Source organism: Protopterus annectens, chromosome 15.part0 (assembly GCF_019279795.1).
Source record: "Protopterus annectens isolate FY-2018-M chromosome 15.part0, PAN1.0, whole genome shotgun sequence".
NCBI classification, from domain to species: Eukaryota; Metazoa; Chordata; order Ceratodontiformes; family Protopteridae; genus Protopterus; species Protopterus annectens.
The window spans coordinates 611232250-611245612 of record NC_056749.1 but is presented as its reverse complement, the minus strand read 5'-3'; the positions used below and the strand labels follow the sequence as shown (position 1 = coordinate 611245612).

The 13363-nt window shown below is 41.1% G+C and overlaps 1 protein-coding gene across 1 annotated transcript in view; it reads right to left on the bottom strand.

The window, feature by feature from the left end:
- Positions 1-13363, bottom strand: part of LOC122789953 (fibronectin type-III domain-containing protein 3A-like) — a 1322139-nt gene that overhangs the window by 47804 nt on the left and 1260972 nt on the right. The window contains exon 25 of the mRNA XM_044057452.1: positions 9740-9861. Coding sequence (XP_043913387.1) covers positions 9740-9861 — 122 coding nt within the window. The remainder of the gene's footprint in view (positions 1-9739; positions 9862-13363) is intronic.

Here is a 13363-nt window from a genome sequence, read left to right as displayed (position 1 = left end):
TTTTACCTTTATGGCCCAACTAAAGTCTTTCTTTACAATGCAGATAGTCAAGTTTGAGATGGATGATAAGTTTTCTGTTTCTCTGTAAGACATTTGTGCTTCGACAGCCATAGAGCTTTGAATAACTTTGGTGTAAACCTTAGATCTAAAGCAATGTGTGTTACACCCACTGTCAAGCGTAACTGTTATACTAGACAGTAGCTGGCCAAGGGGGGAAAAGGGCTGTGTCAATTACCAAATAAGACAGACAACAGGTGCCATTCATCAAATGTTCAATTTATTTCTGTAATGTATGACAAGATGAATCCAAAATGCCTACATCTGCTCTCTGAAGTCACTGACTGCCTCTTCTTGACCAGAGAACTTGTTCTGATAAAAAAGATCTGCTTATGATCCCCCACCCCTACCTCTGAAACACACATTCCTTTGGGGTCCTATTATACTTCTTTTAGACAGAACTAAATCTTGTGGTCTGTGGCCAAAGTGGGCAAAACTTGAGCTTCATACATACTGTAACAAAAAAGGTTGACCAACAGTTGACATATTTTTTTTACAATCTAAAAAAAAGCTTGACTGTGAAAATAATTTGAAAATAATCAATGTACTTACACTGTCTTACCTGCTAAGAAAACTAAGTGCACTATTAAAATACATTTATTTGATGCTTCCTACTTTAGTTCTCTCTTGTGCAGGGTATAAACATTAGTCAAACAAAAGCAGTTAATCCTGAAAATCCACTCCCACTACTTCTGATTGGCACAACTCTACAGTTAAACAGATGCTTAGTGAGGACTTCTTCACATTTACTCACTTACAGATATCAATGTCTTCTGTGTCTTACGGACTGTTAAAAACAACTCCAAGATAGCTTCTATAGCAATTTCTAATACTTACTATTAGAAGTTTGGTCTTTGTAAGACATTAGGAAGCAGACACACCAATCAACATCAGACATAATGAAGTGCCCAAAAGTAAGACAGCCCCCTCCTCTGCTACAGTGAGGCTCCTATCATGTTTTTTTTTTTTTTTAACAATGTAAAGTCAACTCAGAATCCCTGTACAGACTCTGTTGCCATTTCCAGGATCCAATATGCCTCTCTGTCCTGCCCTGCCTCCTCGTTTACCTGCATATTGCTTTGATATCCTCTGCAATACAAATGTTTGTAGATTCTCCCTTTTTATCTAACTGGTCCCTCCTGATACTTAATGAAGTCCATGCACTACGTTTTTGCTAAACTGTATCATGACATTGCTTTTCAATGAAAGCCATGGCAGTTTCTCTGCAGATCACAGGAAAAGATACTCACTAAAATCCAATTTTATGTTTGTAAATGTTTCTTTTGTTTCATCATGTATTATGATCACTGCCTTCTTCACCACTTACCAAAGTCTTCCTACTATTGTTACTACAACTGTAGTTTATATTACCAGCTAGTCTGACTTTTTAGGGAAAATACTCCAATCTTCCTGACACTTTTCCATGCTAATGAAACATTTAAACCTGTCAAATAGATTTATATTTCCATTTCCCAGAGACATGCAAACCACCATGCCAATACAACCTTGTCATCCATTCAAGTAGATCTCAGGTCCCGACAAAGCCAAAGCTAACAGGTCTGCATTACCTATGAAGCCATTCACTTAACTTCATGAAGTCACACACCATGAACTCTACATGTCATTAAGGCAGTATCCCTGAATCAGACACTATAGGATAGAACTGCCATAGAAATTAAAGTGAAAATCTGGACAGGATCCTCATGCATAGGCTCTGCTACTGTCTCAATCTTCCCAGTTTCACCTGCAGGCTATCAAAATACTCTTGGCATGGCCCATTGCTGATCCCACCCACTCAACACACATGTAAATACATTTCAGAAGCTGTTCAAATTACAAACCTTTGCAAGGAATTTTTGGGCCTTTAAGGAGTGACCTCAAATTCAACTCAACTGTCTTTAAATTGATGTAAGATGTGACAAAACAATGCAAACAAGTCAATGATACATCAGAGATTATCTGCTCCTGCTTCAGAATAAAATCTATCAAGCTTGCACAAGTCCCCTTACTGCTTTATTGCAGCTTTACAGTGTATTCAGTACAGGCCTCTGTCATAAGTACTACGGGCTGGCTCACAGATCAAATGCAGAGCTCTTCCAGAAAATATTTTACCACATTAATAAAATTTTCTCATAGTGTGAGAAAAATCTCTGCAAACTGCATCAAAAAACATCTGTGTGGTAAACAAAAAATAGAATCAAAGAACCAATTTTTTAAAGAAACTGCTTAATTTGAAATGAGATTTAAAAAGAGGTCCCGCAAAACACTGAGTGACACTTCTCATCCAGCGTATGGTTGGTTCACTATACTTGCTTCTGGTAGAAGGTTACTGAGAATCCGCTGCAGGACCTCCAGATTCATGAACAGTTTTTATCTAACTGCAATACGACCCATTAATGCAGATTAAAATCTGGATACATCAAAAAGTACAGTTGTGTACACTTACCATAAATGGTAGATGTTCGAGTGTATTCACTGTTGCAGTCATCACATTTGGGTTATCTGCTTGCAGGTACCCCTCAGTTGGCCTGATTATCAAAGTCTTGGGTCCTGTGTCAGTTGCTGTCTCATCTTCCATGACGTCAGGTAATAATATGTTATGACTAGTAAACGTTGATGATTTGCAACTGCTTTACATCTCTAGGTTGCAATGAAATCATTGTGATATATATGAGCGGATCTAGGGGTAACATAGTTGATTAAAAAGGGAAATGACTATGTACAGCTGTCATTTGGATTAAGCATCCCTTGATTGGGCATGAATTGCTATTGGTTTTAATTTATTTAAAAGAGAAGCAGTTTATTGGCATTAAATGAGATCTGATGAAGCGTGCGCTCCTAGCACGTGAAAGCGCTTATCTTTTTTACCATTTTTATGCTTACTGAATAAAACAGATTAACATCTTCTCGTGGTGTGTCCTGAGGTTTTTCTACGTTATCTACAGGTAGTCAGGGGTATAAAGCATGAAGCAGACGCCATTACATCAGTTTTTCTTGCCCCAGATGTCAGGTGCCCCCATAATGGGAAGCAATTATATAAAAGGTTACACCTCCAACAAAAAGCAAATACACCAGAAAGCTTTAAGCATAGTAAACAAGAATAGAGGTATAGTCAATAGAAGTCAGGGGGCTGGAGGGAGGGTAACCAGGACTGCAACAGTGAATGCACTCGACCATTTACATTTATGGTAAGTGTACACAACAGTACTATGTTCTTCATGTTTCACTGTTGCAGTCATCACATTTGAGTAGATTCCCAAAGCTAAGGATGGGAGGAGGCAATTAGATAGCATTAGGACCAGCTATAAGGCCCTGCATGACTGCAGTGGCAAAGCCAACTCTGGATTTAGAAAAAATTGGCAAGTGGTAATGCTTGGTGAAGGTATGTACAGAACTCCAGGTAGCAGCTTCTAGGATGTCTCTGGTAGGGACACCTCTGAGAAAGGCTGTAGAGGTAGATGCAGCCCTGGTGGAATGAGGTCTTATCCCCTGTGGGGTAGGTTTTCCATGGTGCTTATAGCAGAAATTAATGCAATGGCCTATCCACTTAGAAATGGTTTGCTTTGAAATGGCCTTCCCCTCTGCCCCTGCAGCAAATGCAACCAGAAGCTGTTCAGATTTCCTGAGAGGTTTAGTCCTTCCCAAATAAAATCTAAGTTGTCTGTGCACGTCCAAGGAGTGCAGTATTCATTTCCCTTTGTTCTGTGGATTAGAAAAGAAGGTTGGCAAATGAATGGACTGATTAAGGGCCACAGTGAATACCACCCTGGACATAAAGGATGGATTGGTCCTGAAGGACACCCTGTCCGCATGAAAGATGATGAAAGGCTCCACTGCCATGAGGGCCTGTAATTCAGACACCCTTCTTACTGAAGTGATGGCTAGAAGGAAGGCTGTTTTCCAAGAAAGGAATTTCAGCTCCACATTTGCAGCTGGCTCAAAGGGAGGTAGAGTGAGCTTTTCCAATACAAAGTTAAGGTCCCAGGCTGAAGTAGGGGCTCTCCTGGGTGGTCTTAAGATTTTGGCCCCTCTGAGGAATTGCTTCAGCAGTGGATGAGAGAAGAAGGGTGTGCTCAGTATTATAATGTGCTGAAATGGCTGAGGCATGAATTTTGATGGAAGAAAAGGAAAGGCCCTTGTGAAGCATCTCAGTTAAGTATTGAAGAATATGCGGTAAATTGGGCACTGTTGTGCCCATCCCCTGAGTTTGGCTCCAGAAACAGAATCTTTTCCATTTTTCAGCATAGGATTTTCTGGTACTTGGCCTCCTTGCCTCCAGAATGACATCCATCACTTGCTTACTGAGGGATGGTAACGGAGAGATCAGGTAATTAGACAGGCTGCAAGGTTCAGGGTTTGAAGATGTGGGTGCAGAATCTGGCCCTCCTGCTGGGACAGCAGGGCAGAGGTCTGAGGCAAGTGCCATGGTTCCAGCAGTGACACACTGCACAAGAGGGGGTACCAGTGTTGGCGTGGCCAGTCTGGTGAAATCAGTATTGTCCTTGGTCTGTCCCGTTTGATCTTTAGTAGCACTTTGGAGAGGAGAGGCAGAGGGGGAAAGGCATAAACTGATAGGTTTTTCCAAGTGAAGGACAGGGCATCCACTTTCCAAGCATGTCTGTGGGGAGTCCTTGTGCAGAATTTGTCCAATTGGTAGTTCTAAGGGGAGGCAAGCAGGTCTATCTCTGGGCTCCCCCATTTGTTTCTCAACATGTTGAATATCTTTGGTTACAGTTTCCACTCATGTGGGTCCATAAGATTTTGCTTAGGTCATCTGCCAGTGTATTTCACTTGCCTGGCAGGAATTGAGCTTGTTAGGTGCACTTGGTAGCTCAAGGCTGTGTTCCACAGAGCCATGGCTAGTCTGCAGAGAGGGTATGAGTGGGTTTCCCCCTGCTTGTTTATGCACCACATAACCGTGGTGTTGTCCGTCTTTACCAATAATTGTCCTGGAAGAATGTGGTCCTTGAAGGCTGTCAGAGCATTCTGTACAGCTGACATTTCTTTTTGATTGATATGCAGGTGCATTTGACTCAAGTTCCATTTGCCCTGAATGCACTGCCCTGCCAAGTGAGCCCCCCATGCATAGTCTCATGCGTCTGTTGTTAGTGTTTGGGTGGCAGGGGGTAGAGTGAATGGCAGTCCCTTGTTTTGGTGGCAGGCCTCTGCCCACCAAAGGAACTCTATCTTTAGACCAGGCATGATAGGAATCATTGATTCTAGGTCCTGAGAATGTTGATACCATAGGCTTTTTTAGATACCATTGTAGTTTTCTCATATGCAGTCTTGCATATGGAATTAGTAGAATGCAAACGCCATGAACCCTAGCGCTTGCAGTATTTTCCTTGCAGATAGCTGGGTCATTCTGGCCAGTAGTTTGAAGTAGGCTGTCAAATTAACTTGTTTCTCTGGTGTGAGGTAGGCCATCTGGGAAGTTGTATTCAAGCTTGCTCCCAGGAATACAATTTGTTGGCAGGGTACTAGATGTGATTTCTGTTCGTTTATGGTGTACCCCAGAGAAGTTAGTAAATTCTTTACAAATGCCAGATAATTTAACAGTATGTCCTGGCTTTCTGCCTGAATTAGACAATCGTCCAGGTATGGGTATATTTGAATATTTCTTTGCCTGCAAAATGCAATGACTGGAGCTAGGCACTTTGTGAATACCCTGGGTGCAGTAGATAAGCCAAAGGGCAGTGCAGAGAACTGATAGTGTAAGTAGCCTGCTCTGAAGTGTAGGTATCTTCTGCAAGAGTCCCTTATTGGGATGTGCAGGTAGGCTTCCTTTAAATCCAGTGTTGCCAACCAGGCATTTTTCCCTAGCATGGGAAGTAGCTGATGAAGAATTTAGCATTTTGAATTTTGGAATTACCAAAAAAGTGTTTAGGCTAGACAGGTCCAGGATAGAACGTCAAGAATTGTCTTTTCTGTGTACCAGAAAAAGTCTTGAGTAGAAACCTTGTCCCCATTCTTCTTCTGGGGCAGGCTGAATAGCCCTGATGCTTAGAAGAGAGAGAACTTGCTTTTGAGCCTCTTCCCACTGATTTGGGGGTAGGTCTGGCCAACTGTTAGGGGTTGGTAAGGAGTGTAAGGGGAATCTGTATCCTTGGGAAACTATATATAAAACCCATTTGTCTTAGGTAACGAGTTCCCAATTTTTTTGCATGCAGGGCAATCTTTCCCCTAAAGGAACAGTCAGTTGAGCAGGGCTTGGAAGGTTTAAAGTTAAGTCATTGTGACAGTTTACCATAGGGGGTTTCTTACTACTCCCAGCTTTGGAAGTGGGAGCCCCCCCCCCCCCCCACTGCTTAGGCCTGTGAGTACCTTGGGACTGAAGCCTGGGTGTTTTGCTGGTTCTGGGTTTGGACTGAGAAGGCCTGGAAGAGGCAGGAAAGGACCAATTCTTAGAAGGCCAATGCCTACTAAATCTTGGAGGCTGTACTTGCAGGAAATCTTTAACAGTTTGCATAGATTTAGCTTTTTCCTCCATCTTTTTAAGTACTTCTTCTGCTTTGTTGTCAAACAGGCGGTCTTGGTTTAAGGGAGCCTCCAGTAATTTAGCTTTAACATGATCTGGCAAAGATTGCTCCTTAAGGCAAGCATGCCTTCTAAGTACAGACCCAGTGACAGCAGCCCTGCAAGATGCCTCTAATAAATCAAAACCACATTGCAAAGTACGTTTTCCAACTTGTTCAGCAGAATGCATTAAATCCTGTAATTCTTTATTTTCAGCACAGTCAGGAATCAACATCATTTTTTGTTTAAGCAATCCCATCCAATAATATGCTGCTGATACTATAACATGTGAAACTGGCAGTTTAAGGCCCTAATGGACAAAGTTGCAGAAGGAGTATACCTTCTTACCCCATCTATCTAGGGCCCTATCAGAGGGGGTAGGGTTTTTGGCAGTAGTAGCCTTAATGCCCTTGGGTCCCTGTGAAATGGTCTCAGGATCCACAGTAGCATTCTTAAAGAGGAACTTGTGAGAGTCAGGTACCCTGTAATACCTGTCAGGTTTTCTGGGAGCCAGAGGTAAAGTGTAAGGGGCCAGGCTACATTCCGAGAAGGCATCATCTACAATGTCCAGAACAGGAGGGATAGCTAAAGGCCTGTGTTGAGGTAGGAGTAAGAATTCCCTAAGCCACTTTTTTGGAGTCAGAGTAATCCTGGCTTTCCCAGTGGAAATGCTCCCTAAGAATATGCAAGGTTTCACCAAAAGAGAAATCCTCTGGAGGGGAAGCAGAGGGAATGGAGTCCTCTGCATCAGAATCCTCATAGGTAGATAAGGGCAACTCCTGGTTATCAGAGAAAACAGAAATTTCAGAATCCTGATCAGAAGAATCAGAAGGAAAATCAGTCTTAGGTCTCTTAGAGGGAGAAGGGTGGCTTCCCCTGAGTAGAGTAATAAAGTCTTCAGCCATTCTTATAATTTGTTTTTTAGGCATAGGGGCCTGACCATGCGGTCTGGGCGTCAGTTTTCTAGGCATGGATCAAGTTTTAGGCCTTGAAGAAGAAGACGGCGTTGGTTTAATATGCAAGTCAGTAGGCCTGAATACACCCTCAGAAGCCGGTGCCTGCACAGCAGCTCTGGACCCATCCAAGGTAGAGAAATCCGCACGTTCCACAGTCGAAAAAACACCTCACGGCATACCGGGCTCCAAATGGGTCTCGGTAGAGGCCTGCGAATCTGAAGTAGTGGGTATCAGGGGCTGCAAAAGCACCTCACTTGAGTACTGGCGAACTGACGACTAGCTTAGGAGAAGCATCATCGGTAGCTTTGGACCTATGCGGTCTGTCTCTGTCTTTATCTTTGCGTTTTTTTGGAATGTCGGTAGTCGGGTGGTTTACCAAAGCCATTTCTGAATAATTGAACCGAGTACCAAAATATTTAGATGTGAAAATGAACCGATGAATAGTTCGAGGTTTGAATAAGGCACAAAACAGACAGCGAGGTACGTCATGGTCTGGGCCTAAGCAAGGAATGCAGTACGAATGAAAATCTTTATGAGATATTTGCTTTTCACAAGACATACAATTGTTAACTTTTACTGACATCGGTTTAGAGCAAGAAAAAGGATCCCCAATGGGGTACTTAGCTTAGTTGAAGACTTCAGATCTGAAACTTGAAAACGGAAATTTCAGGAGTCGGCCGACCGGCACTTGCGAACTGCTTCTGCTTTGGGCACCACACGGCAGGAAAGACTGATGTAATGGCATTGACTGCATGCTTTACACCCCTGACTACCTGATGTCATGGAAGATGAGACAGCAACCGACGCAGGACCCAAGACTTTGATATTCAGGTTGACTGAGGGCTACCTGCAAGCAGATAACCCAAATGTGATGACTGCAACAGTGAAACACGAAGAACATCTATAATAGACTGTTGCACCCTCATTCTTTTTTTCCCCATACAGTAATTCTATTTATTTATTGCATACTAAAATTAATATATTCTCATTCAAGTGCAGTTCCAATCACTTTTTTGTGTGCAGTAACACCTAATCTCACCTTTGCGTATAGTGTACTTTTCTTTTCATGTGTTAATCATCTAGTAGTCCGTGTTGTCCAGTGTAAACAGTGTAGAAGCATGTGCGTCAGCTAACTAGATATTTATTTTTATACTATAGTTATTGTATATTCTTTATTTCCTATCACGTCTGTCTTTTTGTGTTTGTTTTCTCCTGTAAAAGAGCTGACACTCGAAATTTCTTTTAGGTAGCACTTATGTTTCCTAAATGACAAAGTTTCTTTGAATCTTGAATCATTTGGTTTTGCCAAAGTACAGTCCTGCCTATCTACACTGTAAAAGCAACTTACTCTTTTGGATGGAAAACGTGCCAGTGGGTTTGTGTGTGCGTGTATGTGAAGTCCCCAGGGGAAATTTGAAATCTACTGTCAGAGCACTCCTTTGCTTGAATGCTACTTGCGTTTCACCTGTTTTCTAGGCCTGCTTGCAGACTTAACTGAATTTAGACTAACATACTTGGAGAAAATAATTTTTCACACAAGCTAAACTCAGAAATAAGTGGTTACCCTACAAGTTGTCATTGGGTTTTTGAATATTTTACATTGTGATGTGTTATACCACAATGTTGGACTGTGAGAGCCAATGGTATGCTTTTCAGGGTTCCCCCTTTTCTCCATTGTGGTGTGACCATGGAGTTGGAATATATAATTGGTGTGTGTGTGTATTGGTGTGTGTGTGTGTGTGTGTGTGTGTGTGTGTGTGTGTGTGTTTGTGTGGTGTTCCCACAGAGGAGATGTTTTTTAATGTTTTTAGCTCACCATTTTCAATATATAATTTTCGATAAACATTGAGATGAAACCAAAGTAATGGTCCTCACATGAACTGTTCTATGGGTTACCGATGCGCAAAAAAAGAAAAAGGCAAAAATAAGTCAACAGTAGAAAAGTACTGTACTGCTTGAATTCCATTACAGTACTGAAGTACTGTGCATTCACTACTGAAGTAATGAATGAATTTTTTTCAAATAAGTGTTTACTGGGTACTATGTAAACACATTACTATACTTATGAAACACTCATAGTATTTGATGTGGTGTGACTACATCAATAAGGCTGAGGGAAATCCCACAACAGGAACAAATGGAAATATCTAGATGCAGGATATGTACACCTTGTGAAACACTGGAATAAATATGTTTAACCAAGTACTTACCTGTTCGTTTTCTTTCCCACTACTAAGCTGAAGTGTGTAGAAAATGTTGTCGCCTCTCATTGGCTGTAAAGCTTCCCAAGAAATTTCGCACAAATTATCTTCTACCTGTTGTACTCTAGGGGCTACACAATAGAAGAAATTATAAATTATTGTGACTGTAAAAAGGACAGACAACAATTACAGTAAAAGTTTCATTGGAAATAAGTTTTAACAAGAAAAAAAAAATATATAAAACTACTATACAATGTATGACATAATTTCTTGGGCTGCTTGGCTCCTTCCCCCAGTACCACTATGCATCCTCTATCATGCTCTCCAGTTCTTCTGCAGAAGTATGAATACACTTACTCTTCAAGATCAGTATCCCCGAAAAGAAAAGGTAGTAGAAAAGTAAAGGGCCATGAAATAGGTAAACAATACTGGAAAGACTAAAAATAGCCCTTCTTGCCCTAGGCTAAGGGATGGGAGCATACCTCTTAACTGTACAGACTTTTCCCTCATATTTTTAGCCTCTTCCTCATAAAATTTGTGTTTTTCTGGCAAATCACTTAAGACTGACTTTACGGGTCTACTTCACGTTGTCGTAGCTGACAATATAGAATACAATATTGTTGGCACGACAATGTCGAAAGTTCAGAACATCGCGCAGGTAAATGGAAATCTCCATAAGGGGGAAGATATGTTTAACGCTATGCTAACTAACTACGCTAGTTAGCTTTTTTAATTGATTTTTTTTTTACATTATTCGATATTTTACTACTTTGATCAATAAAGTTCGACCTTTATTGATTCGATGTAGTAAAATTTTGATAATGTGATATAGACACGAATTTACTAAATAATGACGTATGTTTGAGTTTCTGACTTTCTATCCTTCAGAAAATGCATGCTAACATAAAATCTGTCATTCCAGCAACTTTCTAACTTTATAAGAGCAATATTTAAAATCTGTACATATTTTAGGCATTCCCCCCATTATTTTATGCTCTGTCCAGATTTCTTGCATTAAGAGGTTGAGAAGTATGGATGGGAGTGCGTTACTGAAGATGGACCAAGCTTCTTAACAGCTGTGTCGTTATGTTAAGCACATAGCTTTTTATCTGATAAGTGGTCCATTTCCAAAACCATTAGGACAGTTTCTAAAGCGAACTGCCCTGTGCAGACCTGGTCACCAGAACATCCCTTTGACAAAGGCAGCCTAAAAGGATGATCTTACTCTTGACGTAATCTTGGTCTTGAGTCTCAGTGTTTGCAGAAAACATTTAGTACAGCTTGGATAACCACTGTGTATCCAGTGTGGCATTATATAGAAATGCTGCAAGTCTAGTTTTACTAGTAATGGTGTGGAACAGACTACTGCACGGATAGGGAGGGGATTCCTTTGTTTGAGGAATCAAATTTTGTGCAGTTCGATAACCATCTGAAGAGTTACTTTAGATCCTTCCCTTTGTGAAAACAGGAGATGAACAGTGGCTCACTCTTTCTGAAGGGCATTCTGATGAGGTACAAACACAAAATTCTAACAATACCCACGTAGCAAAGCAGACACATTTGTTGGCATACAGAAGGAAAAAATACATGGAAGTTGGTTGTCTGGTTAGTCAGATTATGTGGCCACTTTAAGTATAATGGAAGAATTAGTCCTGAGAAATCTCTCTTCAGCAGAAAAGCGTCACTGACCACACATAACTACAAGACTATTACACTTGCTGAAATGATGGCAACTAAGAAAAATGGAGTCTTCCAAGGCAGAAATTTAAGATCAGCCTTAACTGCCAATTCAAAAGGTGGTTTGGTAGGCTCTACCAAAATTAAGTAAAGATGTCAAGATGGTATAAGATCTTTGACTGTAGGTCTAAGGTAAAAGGGTACCTTTGATGAACGCTTTGCTAACATTTAGGGAAGCGAGAAATCGTGACTGAATTCCTGACAAACTCTGATATGGCTGTTTCATGTACCCTGTTAGAGGAGTATCAGAGTCCTTTGTCAAACAAGCATATGATGCTCCAACACAGTCAACAGAAGAGTTAACTTTTGGTGTAGGTTCTGTTTAGTGAAATGCATTTAATTTTCCTTGCAGGTTTTTCCTGATGAACAAATTCCATGATGATCTGAGAATACTGATGACTTTTCTTTAAGTACAAATGGTTGCTACCTACACTAAGAACTGGAGATGGCATGCAGACAGTTTAAAAGTATGAAGGTCCATTAGAGGTTTGCATGAAGGGTGGTATAGCAACTTGTTGAACTGAAGGAGTTATAACAGTCCTCATTATGTGCAGAAGCAGTGCTGGGAACCAGATCAATAAGGGGCTGTGCGGATTATTTTTCTGATGTAGTTTAGCTTTCTGGATAAGTCTGGGTATTTAGTTGTAGGTGGGAATGTGTACAGAGCAGCCTATGGACACTGACGCACCAGCAAATCCCTCACTGGCTGTTGTGGAGGAGGCATGAACAAGAAATATTGCTACAGCCCTGTGTTTGATGGGGAGGTACAATGGTCTATCACCGGCAGGCACAATAAGTGGAAGACCTTGTCGGGTGTACTTTGGTTCAAAGATCATTTGTGTTGCTTGCAGGAGTTCCTGCTAAGTCAGCTGATCTGTATGTTGCCTTCAGAAAGTGGTTATTGGTTAAAACACATTCCCAAACAGACATGGCTTCTCTGCACAGGGATACAAGTGCATCAACCCCTCCCCCTTTATATTGAGGTACCAAATGACTATTATGTTGTCTATGTGGATGACCATTGCTCCCTTTGGCAAAGTGTCCTGAAAAGCCTTCTTGTGTCAGTGCACTTCAGGGTGGGCAGTTACAAAACACTGCACACAATTACATTATTCGAGTTTTCTACCATACGAGGTGTTTCTTGCATAATTTAATTATGCAAATAAGCTCAGCAAGACACTATTTGTGCTGAATGCTTTTGCCATCATAATAGCCACTGCAAAGACTTTTAAGTGCAGCTTAGCTGCTATAAAATACCAAAGCACCTTGAGGAAGAATTTAACAGAAGGGAGTAATAAAAAACGCAATTTTCCTGAGGAGTTCTTTAGCATCTGATTTTCTTTGACAGCTTTGAGAAGAAAACTCTGTAGATCCTGGTATCCAATGTGCAAACTGTGAAACAAATGCTTTGAGATTACTACAGCTGGGATTTTTACAAAGCTGTAATGTCCAGGGACTGAAAGAATGTGAGCAATGATATGTCTGTGTTGGACCAAGTAATTTGGTAAGGAGGAAGCCAGGAACCAACTGTCTAGATTTGGGAAGATTTCTATCCCGTGCAGCCTCTTGTAGGTTGTCATGAGGGACTGTGGTAGAACAAATGACAGACTCTTAAATTAGTGACTAGTTTGGATCATGATGCAGAGAACAGCAATCTGGAGGTCCGAAGGAGTACATCCATTCTCCATGTGATAGACACTTTGCATTGACTGCTGTTTATGCTGTTGGCATGTAATATGCCCCGAGAGCCTTTGCTTTCTTTGGTACCAGAATACAGCTGCTGATATACATACATATCGGAGTTACTTTGTTTTCTTTAGCACTAGAAGAATCTAAAGTCCTTCTCCTTTCTAGTCAAATTATACCTAATAAATGGATCTTTTCTGCAGAAGAGCT